This window comes from Phasianus colchicus, chromosome 5 (assembly GCF_987193195.1).
Source record: "Phasianus colchicus chromosome 5, bPhaCol1.hap1.1, whole genome shotgun sequence".
Classification (NCBI taxonomy): domain Eukaryota; kingdom Metazoa; phylum Chordata; class Aves; order Galliformes; family Phasianidae; genus Phasianus; species Phasianus colchicus.
This window is the reverse complement of record NC_143440.1, coordinates 38,791,233-38,810,484: the sequence shown is the minus strand read 5'-3', so window position 1 is coordinate 38,810,484 and position 19,252 is coordinate 38,791,233. Positions and strand designations below refer to the sequence as shown.

Below are 19,252 nucleotides of genomic sequence, written 5' to 3'. Positions count from 1 at the left end.
CGGGACTGCCCCTCCACGGCACCTTCCGGGCCGGGAGGTCCGGCTGTCCCGGCCTCGCTTGCCCGGGGAAGTCCGACGGGGCCGCTCGGACGGGTTCGAGGAAACGCGGTGTGTTTCCCCACGCGCACCGGGGAATACCGGGGGGTTTCGCGGCTGCCGAGCCACGCAGCGCCTCAGGGCTGAGGCCGCCGGGCACGGAAGGGTTAACCCCCTCCCCCCCCACCCGCGGAAGCCGCGGGGCCGGACCCGCCCGCCATTCGAACGGCGGCGCGTTCCATTCCCGCCGCGGGGCGCCCGCCCTCCCTCCGCCGCGCCGCCCCCCGCCTTCCCCGCACGCCCGCGGCGCGGCGCCTGAGCTCCCCCGCCCTCGCGAGCGACGTGGTGGGGCCCGGGCGGCGCCGCGCGGGCGGGGACGCGGCCCGCCTCTCTCCGCAACACCCGCGCGGCTCGGGGCGGTGGTACGGCCCGCTCCTCCCCCCGGCGGCGGCGCGGGTGGTGCGTCCCGGCGGCGGCCGCGTCCCGGCCGGCGCCCGCCCCCTCGCCTTGTCATTGATGTTGTTGTTTTTGTCGCAGGAGCCGCAGGCGAGGCCGGGGCCGCCGCCGCCGCCGCCCGTGGCCTCCGCAGCAGCAGCGGGGCTCGGGCCGGCGCCGGGAATGTCGGTGTGCGGGGAGGCGGTGGGCGCCGGCTCCCTGCCCAGCGAGCTGGTGGTGCACATCTTCTCCTTCCTGGCGGGCCCCGACCGGCTGCGGGCCTCGGCCGCCTGCTCGCACTGGCGGGAGTGCCTGTTCTACCCGGCCCTCTGGCCGCGCCTCCGCCTCAGCCTCCGCGTCTCGCCGGCCGAGCGCCCGCGCCTCGAGTTCCTCATGCGCAAGTGCGGCTGGTTCGTGCGAGAGCTGCGCGTCCAGTTCGCCGCCGACAACTACCCGAGCGGTGGGGCGGCGGCGGGCGAGGGCGCGGCGGTGGCGGCGGGCGACGGGGAGGCGGCGCCGCTGTGCCCGCGATGGCTCGAGCTGCTGAGGACCTACCTGGAGCTGGTGCTGTGCGTGCTCAGCAGCGTCCGCAACAACAGGTAACGGGGCCGGGAGGGCAGGGCAGGGCAGGGGAGGCGGCGACCGGGAACACAAAGGCCGCAGGGGCGCCTCGGCCTCCTCGGGGCGCGGAGTGGGCGGGCGGCGGGGCTCCTCCGGGCTGCGTGAGGGTGGGAGCTGATGGGGGAGTTGGCGTCGGAGCGCTGGAGCGAGACTTCGTTTCTCCCTCACAAAAGCCGCCAAGAAGGCCGCCGGCCCCGGCGAGGAGCTCCCCTGTGTGCCGGGAATGAGGCCTGGCCTGAGCAGGAGGAGGAGAAGGTCTTTCTGATTGCTTATTGTGAGCGTGCTTCAGGCGGTTCCTCGATCCGCTTGAGCAGTGGGTTCCTTTTCCCATGCTCTGGGCTTAAAATGCGCTCGGATCACGCTTATTCACCCTGACTTTGGCAGCTCTGAGTCTTAATTTCCTCAGGTAGGACTTCTAAAATGAAAACGCCTGCTTTCTCTTTGCTTACCTTGCTAACATTCCCACACAGTATCTTTTAAAAACTCAGAGGTCATAATGCATGGCCTCCATTCAGAAAACCAGACTGTGCAGCGAAGTCACGGCGTGCTGGGAAGCCGTGTGGGCTGCAGGATAGTAAGTAGCTGTGTGCTTTCCTACCTGTGTGTATGGCAGTGTGCATCACCTGCTGGGGGCAAAGCGACCACCGCTAAATATTTTAGGGCATTTCTGTAGATAGTTGTTGGAAAACCAATGACAGCTGCATCGTGGTACAGCCGCCAGCCCTGACCCTGAAACAGTTAAGAAGCAGCGTGAGGCCTTCACTTCTCCTCTGGTTTGTGTGGTGAAAGCAGAGCTTCAGCTCCTGGTTGGCGTTAGAGGAACACAAGCACAGCGTGCGAGGTCTCGCTTTCGGTTCCTAGGCCCTGTGATGCCTGCAGGTACTTCCTGGAGGAACTGCGGTGGTTGGAGGCGCAAGTGTGCTTTTGGACACTGCCTGTGGGTCACAGCTCATCTTCATCTTGATTTGTTTCTTGCCCTGTGAATCCTCAGCCTGCAGGTTTAGCTGCCCTAATCGGTTTCTTCTTGCCTTTCAGGAGAAGCTTTCACTTTGCTGTTGAATCTTGGGGAAATTCAACTGATATCATACATGACATCAGTTGATGGCTGTCAGATCTGTTACAAATACTGCTAGGTGGACTTCAGCGTTCTAAGCGGACCGTTAGAAGCTGCAGGAGATATTGCGTGAGAGTTTCATTGGGGAAAAAAAGTGAAATGCATTATGAGTATGGTTTCGGTATGCTTCACTTTTGGAAGAGAGAGATTTTGTGGTGTTATCTCCAGCTTGTGCAATAACACTGCCTTCTGAAGTCCTTTTTACACATTTTTGTGTGTACAGTGTGGCTGAAGAATGCATCAAAACACTTGGTAGTAGCAGTTGTTTCTTCAGTGGCTGTTCTCTGGTAGATAAGTGTAGTTTCTGTGGTAGGTACAGATGAAAAGTTACTATCTTTGATAACATTTAGTGTCTCTGTATGTTCTTGATGTCCCCAAATCACTTGCCTGCTGTTGTTTGACTTTGGAATGAAAAATGTACCACCTGGGAATGTATAGTACGTAGTTATCATAGCAGACTTTTTTTCAGTGAGCAACTGAAACATGCGAGGGGGATTTACGTGAAACAGATGTACATTCAGAATTACTTCTAGAATGAGCTTTTTTTCCCTCATAAGCAAGGTTTGGGTTTTATTTTGATACTTTTTTTGGTTCTTGAAAAGTAGCTATCTACAACCAGTTCCTTGGCATGTAGAACATTGTCGTGTTTTAGATTTTTTAAGTGAAGCTTTAAGATAGAAATGAGATGGAAAGGAACATTAATGTGAGCTGAGTTGCTGCTTGGTTCTGCTTCTTAGCTTACCTCTAAACTGGAACCATTGTCACCTGCTCAGTGCTTCATTTTATTGGTAGAAGGACCGCAGTCAGTCGCTTTGTTTCTCTGCTTCTGTTTTCTCATCTGTAGCACAAGGGTGATTAATAATTTCTTGTTGTGCTTGCAGAATGTTCTTGTACACATGATAGCTATTGCAATTTCCAAAATAAAGGAAACAGCAATGTTTTTAACTTCTCCAGCAACTAAATCGCAGCAAATGCATTCCTTTTGGAACAGGGTTTGAAACAGGATGATTCTTTCATAGCTCCTGTCAGCCCTCTTGATAGCTTTTTGGCAGAGAAATCCAAAGGACTTCCATCTTACACTTAAGAGTTAGAGAGGGAGAAATCCACTTTAGTAAAATGGTATGCTGTTTCTTAACTATGTAATCTTGTTGTAGGATTTAAATCTGCTGTTAAACAATACAGCAACAACTTCCTCCTTTCAGGAAAAAAAAAATTCTTTAAATGGAATTCCTTGGATTTATAATACTGCAGGACGTAAGAAAAGACTAACAGAAGGACTAAAAGTAATGTGACTTCTGGATGTCCTCTTGGGTACAGGAGAATGATGGTGTGCTTTTATGCAAATAAAATATTTTCTGTTAAGTCTCTGAAAAAGTATTTTGGAGCAATCTTTGGTAATTCTGATAGAGTTAAGGAGGTTGCAGATGTGTAACTAGAAACCCCTGATAGCATTCTGATAAATATTGTTGCTGGTGTTCAGCATCCACAGAGGTACGTTCAAGGTCTGTCTGGTGTTTGAAGCAGAGCTCAGGTCAACACAGCTCTCATTCTGCGAGTGAGAGCACATTACTCCAAAATACCACTTTCTTGGCACTGAAACCAAGAGGAGGAGCTCTGAAATTCTGTAATTTCTTAAAAAAAAGTAAGTACTGAAGTGATGTCTGTAGTGATTTGTAACTTTTCCAGTTTTCAACAGCAAATGAAGCGAACTGGAAGTGCTGTATTTAAACAGATGATATTCTATTTTGTAATTAAAAATAAAATGTAGGGGGTGGCATCATGCAACAGTATCAAGAGGAGCGAGTTGTTTCCTAGAGGTTCTTCAGGGATCTTCACCATCTGCACCATCACATGGTGCTCTTTGAAAACATAAGTTCTCGGAGGCAGGAAGGAGGGCGATGCTCTGTGCAAATCTTTCTGGTATGGACCAGAGCTAACAAGCAGACATTGTTTGATCTTTGCTGTGAAACAAAAATGCAGATTATAGTAAACTAAGGTGTCTCAGTGAAGGTATCTGCTTTGGAGTTGCCAAACATTTGTGAATCATTCAAGGAGCAGACTGTGTCTGTATTTGAGGCTTTCTAAGAACTCTCTTCTGTTAACTGTAGCGAGCAGCTGGCAACAACAAAATAAACCCCAAACAACCAAAAAATGCATGAATCTAGTAGGACAGTGTGTGCCTTAACACTTTGTTCCTGCTGAATGTAAGCAAGTCTATTGGGATTTTTTTTTTTTTGCGTTGCAGAATTGAGGATGGATGTTCAAAAAGACACAACAAAACTGAAGATAGAGCATAGCAAGAAGCGTATTACTTTTAGTATACTTTCTAAGCTAGTGGAATATAAATAGTTATTATGTGATAAACAAATACTAAATTCAAAAGAGAATGTTCTTTCCAAGCTGTGTGATTTGTAGTATACATAGTATTAAGATGCTATTTTGACCTTCATCAAGAGGACAGTTAACTCCTAAATTATTTTATTTAAATAGCAGTGGCTTTACTAATCCAATGGAGTAGGGGTGAGAGGTGAGCCAGATGCCACGGAGATTATGTTGTTCTACAGTGGTGACAGAAATCTAATACTGAATGGAACTGTGATCACATTTTTGATGGTTGTAACTGTGCTGTGAGTGGAAGAGTAGTTGGATGTTTTCATTGCTTAAATTTTAAGGTGGAAAGCTTTAACTGTGTCTCTACAGTGCATAGTAGAATGGCAGTGAAATAAACGCGGGTAAACTGTGTGAGGTACTTGTAAATGGTGTTTTGTAAGTTTTGTTGCTGATAGGCTCTGAAATTAACACTGCAGTAGTATTCACTAGGGTCTGAGTAGCACTGAACAAGACCTGTGTGTGATGTGGATATGCAAGTGAATCAGAATTGTTCAGAAGATTGCATTTTGTCTTAAGTCTCAGAATTAAGTCACTGAGATCAGAAGATTATGATTGTATAATTAGAATATTGGCTGTGAAGTCTGCCTCTCACACCTTGTGGATGTTTCTGCTGACTTTCCTGCTGTACCAGGCTTTCTTCAAAATCTGTGGAAGACAGAAGAGCACAGAATACTCTCAGTGGTGTTGCTGCAGTCTTAAGATTGCCCTGCCATACTTACTCTTCAGTATGATCAAGATTGACTTAGATTTGTAGAATATTAATCAAGTGGCCAGGGCTCAGTTATGTTTAAATACCATCATTACAGTAGTCCTGAATTTCTAATAATTTAATGTGTTTTAATTTCTGAAATGGCTGTAAAATCTAGGTGCTTTACTTCGATATTTGACTTGATATGAAGCTTATGGAGCTTTTAAAGTCATTCAGTCACCCATAGAAGAAAAGTAAAAGGTGTGACAGTGGCTAGATTTCAGCAAGCAGATCTATGGTTATTTAATGCAGAAACTTTAAACAGGTCCATAATTATTTGCAGTGGATACCTATTAGGTTCAGACTTAAAAAGCTAAAACCTTGACTCCTTGTCACCTTCTGCTTATCCTGTGGAGGTAGTTAACTGGCACCAGAGCTTCCCTAGGCATTGAGTTTCGTGACTGTATTGTGTTTTCCTAAAAGCTGATCGGCAGTATTAGTATATGACTAGTAAGCCAGCAGGAGTAAGGATTTCTGTGGCTTTCTGAATTGTCAGCTGCCAGTTAATTGGCATCTGCTGTTAAAGATGAATTTTACTCTTGTGGCCATTTGTGATTCTGTGGCCATTCTGTGTTCATTTCCAAGTGCAAACTATTCCTTGAATGTTTGGAAGTAAATCTAACTTACTGTGTGTATAAATAAACTTAAAACCAAACAAAACGATCCTTTGTCAGTTAGAAAAATGCAACAGCAACACCCTGAAAAGACATGCTGCAAACAGCTGCTCTGAAACCGCTATCATTTTCATAACTTCTGCTTGATCTTTTTCAAGGCGTAGGAAAGATGCAAGTCACAGGAGTGAACTGTAGTAGGGATGGGAATCTGCCTGTCTGTCTGTCTAACACACTAAGACAAGTCCAGCATAAAACTAGAGGGTGGTCTTTCACTTTTTAGGTATTACTTCTGAAAATTTAAATTGTGTCACAATGGACAAATAATCCTTTTCTGTTGACTGATGTCAGAACAGCTTCCACTACTTCGGTGTAACAGAAATCAAACAGTGACTGGGATCGTTGGGATCTTTTGCTCAGCTTCCTTCAGAAGCTTGTGCTGCCTCAGCTGCTGCATATTTGGGCCCCCCCGTTCGTAACCTGGCTGCAATACAGGAGTGTTCAGGAGAGGCTTCTCACGGTTGTATTCTGTTTGTGCTTTGAAAACAGCATTACATTTGAAAAGGAATAGATAGTTGATGTTTTCACCTGTGACATTATGTGCCCACATTCCAAGAATTAAAGAGAACGAGAAAGTACTGTGGGAAGTTGGCTTTATGGTGGTGGCCTTTGTGGTCACTGGAAGCTGACGTTTGCTTTACAGCTAGAATCACCAGTTTGTACATCCCTCCTCCCCTTAATGCGTTGGTCTCACTCTGTTTAGCTCCAAACCTGCCTGTACTGCAGGACAGTAGAATGCTTCCCAGAAGAGTTTACACATTCCGTATAATAATGTATTCTTACTGCCTGGTTTTGTCTTATTCAGTGTTTCCTTACAGTGTTTTTGTTTTGTACGCATTTTGTCATTGCAGGAACCTCCAGAAGTTAAGTCTCTTTGGGGATATAAGCATTCTGCAGCAACATGGAAGTATATCAAATACATACCTCGGCAAGGTTGACCCCGATGGCAAAAAGATTAAGCAGTAAGTTATATTTTGTAAACTGTCAAATATGTTAAAACAATACTTAACAGTTTTTCATGTCTGAAGTAGGTAACTGAGAAAGCTTCAAGTTTTTTTTTTATTAGGTGAGAATCAAAATTCTTAAATTGAATTTTTTGTTTTATTTCTAGTATTTGAAAGAAATACTCTGGCTTTGTGGTCTTCTTTTAGGTGGGAATCCTTTCTTTCATTTTTATATTGTGCTCTAGAAACAACTTCCTATTAAAACTAGAGGAGGGACAGGAATCTTTTACCAGTACATTTACTATTGCTATTCATGGAAAAAAAATACACATGGAGGTCATCTGATGTATTTACTAGCTGCATGTCCTCAATTCTCATTGAACTTAAGAGAGGACGTAAGCACCAAGAACTTATTTTAAGTTGTGTCTCAAAACTAGGTTAGGTATTTGTAGGATTCCTGTAAGATCTTAGCTCACAGTGTGCTTGTTTAGTCTCAGAGGTGAATTTTAACTTGCCATAATTATACTGCTAAACAGTCTTTGAATGCATATAATCAAAATACCTGGTTTGTGCTCTTTGGAAATGGTGAAGGACAAATTTAAAAGCTGCTGACATCTGGAATCAATTATCCCAGAGAACTTATGCTAAGTATAAATAGTTTATTAGTTCTGCTAAAACTTTCCATATAGATAAAACTTGAATACCATCATTTTAATTTGTGTCAGTGTAAACATCGTCTGGGTAGCTTGAGAATAAGTAGAGCTATTCAAGATCTTTACTGTTTATTTTAAGTGGTTTTAGAACTAGTATGGATATATTGTCAGATCAGTGTATGTATGAGAGTGCAACTACCAAACTGAATGCTTGGTCCTGACTTAAACTGCACATCAGAGCACATAAAGATGTGCATTTTTCTTACCCTGTTATGCTTAGAATGCAGAAGTCAGAGTAGTTTAAGCTCCTGTTCAGCATATCTACTGTCTGCAGGTAAAAAGCCCTTTTTTTCTTATCTTTTGTGAAAACAAATACGTAATGAAGCCTCATTGTCCTGAGGCTTAAAGAGAGCCATGTAAGCAGGTGTTTACTCAGCTGAGCATACAGTTAAATATTTCTTCGAACAAATAACAAAACTTGCTATGCATACTTCATAGCCATAAACAATTCAAAATTAATTTATTATCTAAACTGAAATTAGTCTTTCAAATAGATACTGACCTTTGCACGTTTTGGAATGCGGAAACAAATGCTACCTCTTTTTTGTTTTATTAACTAAAGCAGTGTGTTTGGAACCTGCTAGTTCTTTTCTGAATTAGATGAAAGTTGGCAGTGGATCATCAGCACTAAAAACATGTACTTCAGAAAGTAAATCTTTGTCTTTGTAGCCTTGCCTTTTGCATGCGTTTGGATGCTTGCATCAGTTAAGTTACAAAACATGGATGCAAATAGCTAACACTGAAAGATTTTGAGCAACCTATGGAGACAGTGTTAATGATGGCTGAGGATTTTGGAATTTGCATAGTGGTAAATATTACTGTCTCTTTTGGGAACTTCCTACAGTTCAAACAGAGAAGAAAACATGACACTTCCTAAAGTCCATAGCATTGAACTGAATGTAACAGACGTTGGGTGGAATCTCAGCTGGCACAGAGCCATTAGGCCGTTCCCCATTAAAGACTAATGGTTGCTCTGGGGAAGAGGAGGCCTTGGGTTACATTTCCAAAATCTTCCTCTTGCAACGGTCAGCACATACAATAAATGGGTTTGTCTGTGTGTCCCTGGATACTTTCTAAAATTCTCTTTAGAGCTCAGTTCATCACTATGTGAAAGCTCATTGTAAAGAATGCATTTGTCTTGAGCAGAGCAAAACAAAGACAGTTTAAAATATTTGCTTTCTGAAATCTGCTTTCTGTGGTTGTTCCATATGTTTCAGATAGTTTTGTTTCCAAAAGAACTTGTATTAAACAGAACATGTTGACTGATACAGTTTTTAAGCAAATAGGTTCCATATAGATCTTGCTAATAGGTTTACTTCCTGTCCAGGGCCACTAGTGCTTTTCTGTACTGGCAGTTGTAGGTTGATGGGGAACATCCCCTTCACTGCTCTTCACTGGGAGCAAAACTAAGTATGCTTGTTGAGACATCACTGTTCTAAATTGCTTTCTTGCATATGCTGGGCTTTGATTATATTTTGTGTTTGTGTTTGAAACCATGCTTACACTTACGTTTTATAAACAAGCTTTAAGACAGTCATGTGCATACTAGGATGAATTTCATGCAAGGTAGTATGCAGTTCAAGTATGGTTGTAAAGTAGGTGTTAATTTCCAAGAATTCACTTAATATGTTTGTGAAATTAGACACAATTCAAACTGTTTTTGCAAACTCCAATTAGATGCAGTCTGCTTATGAAAAATAGGATATGTGTAAGAATTTACAGGGGAGGAATTAGGGTGATGGAAAGATGTATTTGATATCAAACTAAGAGCCTGCAGTTTTTATTGTTCCTTCTGTCTGTCCTCGTATAAAGCAGGCATTTAAAGCAAGCAGAAAGCAGTCATTGCTAAATATATATTGCAGTGCTGTATCTTTTTTATTATTATTAAATTGGCAAAGAACTAGAGGAAAAGGTCTGGAAAGTTCTCTTAGGACATATGGATGAGTAATACATCAGCATGAATTTAAATATGTGTATAAATACTTAAATACAAAGTTACATAGCATTAAAGCAGTATCACTTTCCAGTTCTGTGAGTACTAGAGCAGTACTCTGGTAAGCCTGGATGCTTAAATCTTGTCAGAAGCACAACTTAAACAAAACTTCAGTGCAGTGAGGTATGGATAGTAGTATTTGACAGAGCACGTCAAAATTGATTTGTCATCTTGTGAATTGTTCTGTAAATTGTTACAAGCACAAGTATTGCTTGGACTGTTACGGAGCAAAGGCTACCATTGCTGCAAATGTCTTTCCTAGGTGCTGTGATGGCAGTGGGGAGGAAAGCATATACAGATAGGGAGGAGGATGAATTAGGATTGGTCTGTTAATTTTCTTAAACACGAGGACTATGTGACATCAAAGGTGACAGATCAAGTGAAAGCAAGAAAAAAAGGGGGATAGCATTGCAGAGTTCTTTGTGGTTGGTTGTTAAAGTTGCGAAGGGTTGGCTCAAAGAGGAATCTAGGCACAGTGCTGGAAGTGAGGCCCCTGAGGGTTACTGCAGACAGGAAGCCACCTCTGGCTCAGGAGGTGAGAGCTGAAAGCTTTTAGAAAGGGGAAAGTCTCTGAGAAGCATGACTCTGTGTTTCCCTTGTTCTCTTCCCTCTTTTTATGGTGTTTGTGTTTTTCTGCTGTCAGTCAGGATATGGAGCCTTTAGATTTGCCTGGACATTATCTTGATTATAGGTATGGGGATAAGAATAATAACTTGGTAGCATTGTTTTGAGCATAGATGTGAATGTTTCTATGTGTTATTCAACAATAAAGGAAAAAGAGTTCTGTGGAAAACATTGCTTGATTGGAGGCACAAAGATTCCTGCTAGGTTCCTACTGGAGGGATTTACCTTATTTCATCAAGTCTCACACCTGTCATAGCCTAGTTCAGTTGCTTCCCCTGAACGTTGATTTTGCCTTAGAGCTGACCGAGATTTGAGATTAGACTCATCTATATTTGCACCCTAGTGTGTATATGCTTACTGAACACATTGTTTGGGCAGAGGGAGATCATTTGGATCCCTAACAGCTGTGGCATGAGGACTGGAAAACTATTTCTTTTGAGGAAGTTGGTAGAGTAGGACTGTAGTATTTGGTATTCAAATCTTACCTTAAAATACCTTTTTGGATTAAATATCTAACTTAAAGAACATTCTTGCATTTAAAATAACCTCATCGGATAGGACAGGTGGGATGCGTAAGAGGAAGTGTGTAATAATCATACAGTGCTATACATCACATGAGGACTCTGGTGCTGGAATTGCCTCCCACTGGTGATCTGGGATCCAAATGCCACCAGGTCCAAGTTACTCCTGTAATGTGTCAAGCTGTTGACACTCAAAAATCCAGTCATCTATATATCCAGAATTATTTCAAGACTATCACGTGTTTGTTCTTTACCCTTCAATGGGGAAAATCAAGCAATAGGCTTCAGATTATTCTAACATGCATAAAAGCTAAGTTTCTCCAACTTTTCAATGAAAATGACTTTTTGTCCATTTTAATTTGCAGTTCTAGAGAGGCTGGCTAACAAATATGAGAAGCTGTTTTTAAAAACACAATTATTGCTTTTAAAAACATTACAAGTTTTCTTATTTGCATAACCTTAATGCGTTTGTGGGAAGGTGCTAGCATGTGCTAGGATACGTGCTGAGAAGTATGAAATGAAGATTCATAGTGCAGCACTGCAACTGAAAGATGAAGTGTGTTGGTTTTTTTTTGTCAGGATAGTTTACAGTTCAAACATTTGAAATGCAGTGAAGGTTGAAGTGCTGCAGGATGTCGGCAGCATGTTGTGTTCTAACCTTTGTAATTGCCAATAAACTGATGGTAGCACCTTTAGGATAAGGCTATAAATAAAAAGAGGAACAATTCTTTAATGGAGAAAAAAAAAAAAAGACTGATATGCAATTGGTAACACTAAACCATTTTTAACAGCATCATTATCTGTTCTGTTTACTTGCAGAATTCAACAGCTGTTTGAAGAGATACTAGGCAACAGCAGGCAATTGAAATGGCTGTCCTGTGGGTTTATGCTGCAAATAGTAACTCCCACATCACTGTCGTCCTTATCAAACCCCATAGCCAACACCATGGAACATCTGAGCTTATTGGACAACCACATCCCTGGTAACACCACTCTCATTACTGCAGTTGAATTGGAGCGCTTTGTGAATCTGCGTTCGCTTGCTTTGGATTTCTGTGATTTTACGGCTGAAATGGCAAGAGTCCTGGCTGATAGCAACCATGTGCCTTTGCATCGACTGTCTCTCCTGGTCCACAGCGTTTCCATAATGCACAAGTCATTGGACAGTATGCCAGAAGATGAGAATTGGAAGGCACTGACACGCAACAGCACTAATCTTCGGGTCTATATAATGGCTTTTGATGTAAAGAGCGATGATATGTTAAGGATTCTTAAGCCCAGTATTCCCCTAGAGAGGATTCACTTTGACAGCTACATCACTTGTGTTTCTGGAGCTGTTGTTGACCTCATATCCAGGCAGTATGATAAGTTCCTCACTCATTTTATACTAATGAATGATGTGATAGATATGTCTGGCTTCCCAGATCTTAGTGACAACAGGAACGAAGATCCACTTGTCCTATTAGCCTGGAGGTGCACGAGGCTCTCTCTCCTAGCTGTTCATGGTAGGTAATACGTTGTGTGAACACGGTACGTGACTGAAATACTTAGAACATTTCAGCTTTTCTAACTAATGAGCTTCAGTAAGAGTCATGTTCAAGAGTCTGCTGTGTGGTCACTATACAAGCTGTTGTACTTTATACTGGTATTTTCATGTTTGAAAACAGGAAATTTGTTTGTTTACTTGTCTTAAATATACTTGTAGCTTACTAAATTTGGACGAGAGATCACGTAGGATTTTGTGACTGCTCACAGAATCGAGCACTACGATCTGAGCGTTCCAGGAGGCACAATGTAGGTTTCCTCCATGTGGCTGGGTATTTGGATGTGAATGCTGCAGAGGCTTGCTGTGTGTGCCATGAGTTCATAGGCTGTTAAGATTAGATGATTGTACTTCCTGTTTGTGTAACTAACACAGGTTAAGTGCCTCGTGACTGAGGGGAAGGAAGTCTGTTACCAGCTTGGTAACACTTTGGCAGCAGATGAAGGTGGTGTGCAAAATTTGAGAACTCTCTACTTGTAGAGGGGGGGAGAAAAATATAATGTGGAAGAGGTTACCTTGCTGAGTGCATTGATTTCACTGGTAATACTATAACTAGGTTTATCTCACCTTTTTTCTGTGTAATTGTAAATCAAAAAGAAGCGCATGCTTACATTCAGCTCTGTTAGAAGTTAGAATCATTGGTGCATTTTTAAGGCACCTGAAACTGAAACAGTGCAGAGTTGTTGCTTTGGTTTGTGCTGGAAGTGGCTTATGAAGAGCAAGCTTGCTGATGCATGAAGGAGTTAAGGGATGACTCTGTTCTGTTACGTAAGAATGAATGGCCATTTCCTCAGGCAGCTTGCAGGAATAAATCTCCAGTTACTCAGCACAAACAGGAGACATCTTCAGCAGCAAAAGTGGTACATTCAGATCTCAGCTGAAGTCAGAAAGTCCTGCTGTATGCTCCCCTTATAGTTACGCAGATTGGCAAATGACCGTACCACTCAGTAAAGGTGGATTTTAGCAGTTTCTCTTACACTAAATTGAAGTTTCAGGGCCTTTTAGAATAAATAAATAAAATCCATTTACCTTCCTACAACAGGAAGATCTCCTAATATATTATTTGAATTCAAAAAGATGATAAAATACCTGAATATAAGCTAGTGTGTCACCTGTTATCAGTGCACAATATACTACTCTGTGCAGAGTGTTGGGAAGGCAAACACATTTTACAGTTTTTGTATCAAAGGATTGTTACTGCATCTTCTGTGGGGATTGTTGTATACCTGGGAGAGAGAATGGCCAAACATCAACCACACGCTGATGTTGGAATTCAGATTCTTTTCCCTTTCTTTTCTTTCCTCTTTGTAGACAAAGTTAGCTAAGCTAGTAACTATAAGTTACTATTAATTTTCTTAACTCTTATTTTTACTTTTTCAAGTTGTGAGTAGGACTTCTCTGGTACTGTAGTATAAGTGTCTTTCTACTTGAGTGGTGACACTGAGAAGAATATGGCTAGGAAGAAAGATCTAGAATGCTGTGGTGCTTCAGTATAGCATCTTATTCTCACACTCGTTTTTTTTTTTTTTTTTTTGAGATTTATCTAATAATGGTTTCTTGTGCTACTTGTTATATTTCTTGTGATGCTATCAAGCTTCCTTTAGGAAAGAAAACTTAAAAAAAAGAAAAAATCTATATTTGTTTGAGGAGACATGATTGGCTCAATTTGTAAGTGCATGTGTTTCTTTTCGTTAGATGAGAAGCAGTTATTCTTCAGTTTCTAATATTTTTCAGAGATTTTCCCTCTTCTGCTTTTAGTTTGCTCTGAAAAAGACTTTGATCCATGCTTAGCTTTGGCTGCCACTTGGCACTGACAAAAGGAGGGAGGGAGAACGTGTCTGAAGGAGCCTTTTCTGACATCTGTGTGAAGTCATATCATTGTCCCACCAAGGTGGCATCATTAGGAGCAAAGGAGAACCAAGCCAAGGATATTAACTGCTGCTGGCAGCATGTAGGAATGAATGGTGTGAGAAGTATTTTGTCTGTGGAGATGGGGATGGTAGGATAGACAGTGGTATGATCTGGCCATCCATAGGGCCTGAAATCCTTAATTTAAAAGAAAGATACTTCATGTGGAGTTCTGAGATATTTTGTGCTGTAAATGTGCTGTATTACCTGTGTAATCCTCAGTGTTATTCTGTGTCAGAGCAAAACTAAAGCTGATACGCGCACCAGCAAGAGCAAACTGCAGTGCTGCTCATGTTGTGTTTGATACTTGTGAGGAAACGATTGTTTTTTGTTACCTCTGAAATACTTCAGTTGAGCAGAGGCTTCTTTGCTGCTGGAAAGTTCCTGAGAAACTTGAGGCAAAACTTTTGAAAAGAAAATTTAAAATAAGATTAACTGGAAAAAAAAGATCTGGCAGTGAAAAGTTACAGCAAAAACCGTGTACCCGAGCCCCAGGGGTGGCACAGGGGACTCAACCGTGGTTATTGCCCCTTTTATTCTTGTTCTCTCATGGCTTTTTTTTTTCCATTACCTTTCTTTACCATCAAAATGACCGAAGGTGTTGTGAGCTCCTTCAAGGCCTGAGAGGAGCGTAGGCCACAGAAGTGCAATTTTCCATTGGGTTTGATGTCATACAGCCTCAATGACAGCGTTATCTTTTGATTCTCTTGTGCCTGCAGGTAAAGTCTCAGCAGATGAGAATTGCAGGAGTTCATACATTCTAAATGGTTGATGTCCTAGAAATGAGCCAAAGACATGTTTGTGGGGTTTCTTGTTCAAAAAGTACTTTGAGCAAAATGTTTGTAGGAGATGTTACAGACAAAAAGTTGGGGAAAAAATATATACATGAAAATTTCTCCTTTCTTTAATCTCTTACTACAGTTTTCCTCGTTCTTTAATCAGCTGTCTTGATAGTTTATGATGCAGAACATGCTGATTGCCTTGCTGAAGACCAGACCACAGCTGGTTGTTATTCCTTCAGCAGCATGCTTTCCCAGTTCTGATACTGCACAGACGGCAGCTTTACTTAGACTCTAAGTGTGCATTTCCCCAGGAGGCACCTGGGAGAATGATGATGATGAAGGCAGAAATGAGCCTTTTTTTTTTTTTTTTTGCAATGGAAGGGCTGACTTGCAGAGCTTTCAAAAAAGGGAAATTCCCAAATACTCTGTGTTCCTGCATGTGGACAAGGAAGAGCTTAGCCAAGATACAGAAAACTAGCAGATAACTGCAAAGTAAGTGTTTTGGAAGAGGGATGCTAATACACAGTGATTGGAAGAGAGGGAAGCTTTATAATCACGTTTAATCTTAGGTAGAATAGAAAGATATATGTAGATTATTTTCTTTTTACACTGGTGGGACCTGCTTCCTGGAGAGGCTTCTGTTCTGTTTATTTTCCATCAAGTCTACCTCTAGGGCAATAAAAGCTAACTTCAGTTTTCTTTCCTTGCAAAAGCACACTTTTAAAATAGTCCTTTTATACATCCACTTTAATTAATTGATTAGTTGCTTCTTTGATGTGATTTATTTATAAGTAGGTGATAGAAGGTTTGATATTGTAGTTACAATTTAACTTGTACCAAAGAAGTTGATACAGTGAAACAATTCAATATAGAAAAACTTTGTTGAACTAACTGAAATTATTTTGATATTCCTTATTCTAAATGTAAAATTGAACTTTCCTACTTGCAACCAAAGCAGAAACTGGGAGGGGAATTCTGCCACACACAAGATGACAAAGTAAGTTGGGAAAGATTTTAGGATGATCCGACATTAAATACTTCCATAAGAAATGCATTACTGCAAAATTACAAAACACTTTTTTTCCCCCCATAGGTTACACAGTTTGGGCTCACAATCTCATTGCAATTGCTCGTCTTCGTGGCTCTGATCTGAAAGTGCTGGAAGTCACAGAGGAAAGCATTGATTTTGACCAAGGAGAGCTGGCCGACCAGGATGTGGATCCAGTACATAATCTCATTGAGCAAGTATCTCTTGGATTGGGTCGACCTTGGCACGCAGTCATGGACATAGAGCTGCTCAGTGTCTTCACTGAGCCAACTCGTCATTTTTACAGAGAGATGCAAAGCTTCAGTGAAGGCATTTAGCTCCTTATTTACAGTTCCTGTGGTTACATATGCAAGTAGGGTCCTATTATGTTTTTTTTTTCAGTAGCGTGAATTAACCCCTTTTGTGCTGTGTTTAATCAGTATTAGCTATATAGAATTACATATGTGTATTCTACTTCTTGATCAAAGAACGTAGTCGGGTATTGGTTTAGAAGCTGAAAGTGGCGGTGTTTAGGGTTTTCACGGTTAATGGACTTGTCTACCAAACCTTACAGAGATGCAGCCAAAGGCTGTCTGAGGTTGCCGGCTAACTTTATTTTTATTAAGTAACTGCATTTTGAATTATTTTTGCTATTATATCGGAGTTCTGTGCTCAGGAGCCAGCTGTTTTTGATATCCATATCCATAGCCCAGTGGATTTCTATGCTGTCATTGTTTGCTTAATCTGGTAGCATGCTACTTAATAGGCTTAAAAGGAAGAGAGGTCTATCCAGGGCTGTTCGTCGTTAGACTCTCGCCTTGCTTCATTTCACATACTGGTTCTGAAGCATGCCCTGCTACCAATCCCAGTTCTCCTTGGCTGTCAAGCAGTGCTGCGAAACACTCGCTTTTCAGATACCCGTACTTGCAGATTCACTCCATGCTCCGTGGTGTTTCAGGTTCTTTGTGTAAACTCCTCCTAGTTTACTCTCATCTTCTGTCGTGTTCCTCAGAAGTTAGCTTTGGGCCAAAGTTTAAGAGAGAAAAACAAGAAAGTGCACTCCGATGAGGTAGAAGCATAACAGTAAAGGCTTCAGTATAAAGGTATACACCTGCAAACAAACATTAGTCGTGAAATCCCTAGCAACTAAGTCACTGGATTTTCTCTGTCAGCGCCTGTGTCAGCTGCCAAAGAATAGATTAAAAACGAAGAAGTGCCCACATGCTGGCAGGGGCAGGCCAACTTCTGGCCAGCCAGATACTGCTAGATTGTAATATATAAGGTCGAATTTCGACCTGTGGTACACAGCTGTGCTGTGGCTCAGTCAGCAACCTCAGAACTCTTAACAAACATGCACCTGTTTCACTGTGAATAGTGAATGTAAAGGAAGGAAAGGAAACAAATACAAAGCTTGTTCTATCACAGGTATGAGCTGCTACGATGCATGAAGAACATTCCATGAAGTATGTTTTAAAATCTTGTTATATCTGAGAGGCTTTAAAAGCCGATTTAACTGTTTCAGGGCAACCGCGGTACAGACGTGGTCTCTGTGAGACTTCCACCTGACCCCAGTTTTAAGTGGTACGAATGTTGTGCATTTAATGTTTAAAGGACAGTCTGCAATAATAAAGTAAGTGGCCAACGTGGGTGCCCAGCAGTGCTGAGACCTGGCTGCTATATTGTAAGCTTTGGAAAACACAATTTATGCAACAGATGTCCAGATATGATTCTATTTATGGAAAAAGTTTATATGTGTTTTACAAATGGTTTTACCATCTTATATTAAAATGACCTTTTGACAGGTGTGCGCTGTTTTGTCTCCAGTGAGCACATACCATGCGGATTTTATATGTACATCAGTAGAGTGAATCCACTGGCACAGTGTGTGTATATGCCAGATGTGGTGAGATTTTATCTTATAAATGTGATCAGATTAAAAAATAAACTCCTGACAGAAAATGTAAGGAAACCAGCTGAATGTTTGAATTGATGACTGATGTTGTATGGTTTATGTTAAATGTATATTCTTTTAATCAATAAATAAAGCATTAAAAATTGATCACTGTATAAAATATTTTATTGTATCAGCATGAGAATTTCTAGACTTAAAATGCAACAATCATTCATAAGCTGTGTATAACTGGTAGCTCCCGTTGTGTTTAGGTCAATGAAAGAGTCTAAAATGTCATACAGAAGTTTCTTTCACTTGGCTGAATTTTGTCATTGTTTTTGGAGGGGAGGGGAAGGATGCTTTGCTGAAGCTCAGACTACCAGACCAGTTAGCACAAACAATATATCACGATATGACTTACTAGACTGATACAGTAAACTGTGGATTGTAGAATATAGAAGACTATTTTGAGAAATTCCTGCATCCGTTGCAATTGCTTAAATCAAAATCTAATGTGATCTAGAAAAATGTGTAGTACTCTTTTGGTGTCCCACTATTAAATAGATTATGAATACCCACAATGCTTCAGTTGACATTTTATCCGCACTCAGAGTACGTAGCTGTGTATTCTGAATGAAAACTGCAGATGTCTGATAAGCTGGTGGAGCTGCTGTGCCCTGCAGCAGCTGACTGTGCTGTGAGAATTGTTGGAGTGGCTGTTCAGTGTGTGCGTGCCAAGCACGGGTTTGGTTTGAGCTTCTGAACTTCGTTTTGTGACAGCCCAAACCACTACCAGGACTGCACCGCTTGTTGGTTAAGCACTGTCCTAGATCTTGTAGCTCTGGCAAGCAAGAGCATTTAACAGTTTGCTGGAGAGAGAAGTAGATTTTGCTATGGGTAATAACATAGATAAATGTGACTATAGCTTTTAATTTTCCAATGAAGTGAAATATCAGGACATAGTCATGGCCTTTTGGGGCTCAGCCTCACGGGGGAGGTTTCTGTAGCAGTTACATCTTACAGGGATGTTCAGCACCATCTGGACCTTAAATCTGGTTGCAAAGTGATAGAAGGATTTCTGGCAGCTCCCATGCAAATTGCAGAAGATGTGTCCTCAGAGTTGCAGAAAGTTATTTTTTTTCTCTGCAGACTACAGCGTTACTGTGCATAGCTGCATTATTTACTGCAGTTGGGACTTGTTTAGCTTCATTACCTCAATATTTGTAGTCTAACCTATTTTCTGATTTGTTTTTAATTAGTGTAATGTTTAAAGGTAAGGTAAGGGGCGGG

At 41.8% G+C, this 19,252-nt stretch overlaps 1 protein-coding gene across 3 annotated transcripts; it reads left to right on the top strand.

Moving 5' to 3' along the window:
- Window positions 1-3: 3 nt before the first annotated feature.
- FBXO33 (F-box protein 33) lies at window positions 4-18,130 on the top strand. Of its 3 annotated transcripts, none has more exons than XM_090141363.1 (5): window positions 4-108; window positions 574-1,070; window positions 6,868-6,978; window positions 11,631-12,316; window positions 16,138-18,130. In XM_090141363.1, the coding sequence occupies exons 2-5, from the start codon at window positions 655-657 to the stop codon at window positions 16,407-16,409; spliced, it is 1,485 nt and encodes a 494-aa protein (XP_089997489.1). In that variant the 5' UTR covers window positions 4-108; window positions 574-654; the 3' UTR covers window positions 16,410-18,130. The 3 variants fall into 3 exon arrangements, with proteins under 3 accessions (XP_089997489.1, XP_031449708.1, XP_031449709.2); XM_031593849.2 differs by lacking the exon at window positions 4-108 and having other exon boundaries at window positions 640-1,070; window positions 16,138-16,444; window positions 17,874-18,130; XM_031593848.2 differs by lacking the exon at window positions 4-108 and having other exon boundaries at window positions 523-1,070.
- Window positions 18,131-19,252: the final 1,122 nt, after the last annotated feature.

Excerpts from the sequence above, each read along its gene's own strand:
- FBXO33 (XM_031593848.2), top strand. The coding sequence starts at position 553 with ATGTTGTTGTTTTTGTCGCAGGAGCCGCAGGCGAGGCCGGGGCCGCCG. Across the intron at positions 1,071-6,867 it reads AGCAGCGTCCGCAACAACAG|GAACCTCCAGAAGTTAAGTC; the intron begins GTAACGGGGCCG and ends TTGTCATTGCAG. Across the intron at positions 12,317-16,137 it reads CTCTCTCCTAGCTGTTCATG|GTTACACAGTTTGGGCTCAC; the intron begins GTAGGTAATACG and ends TTCCCCCCATAG.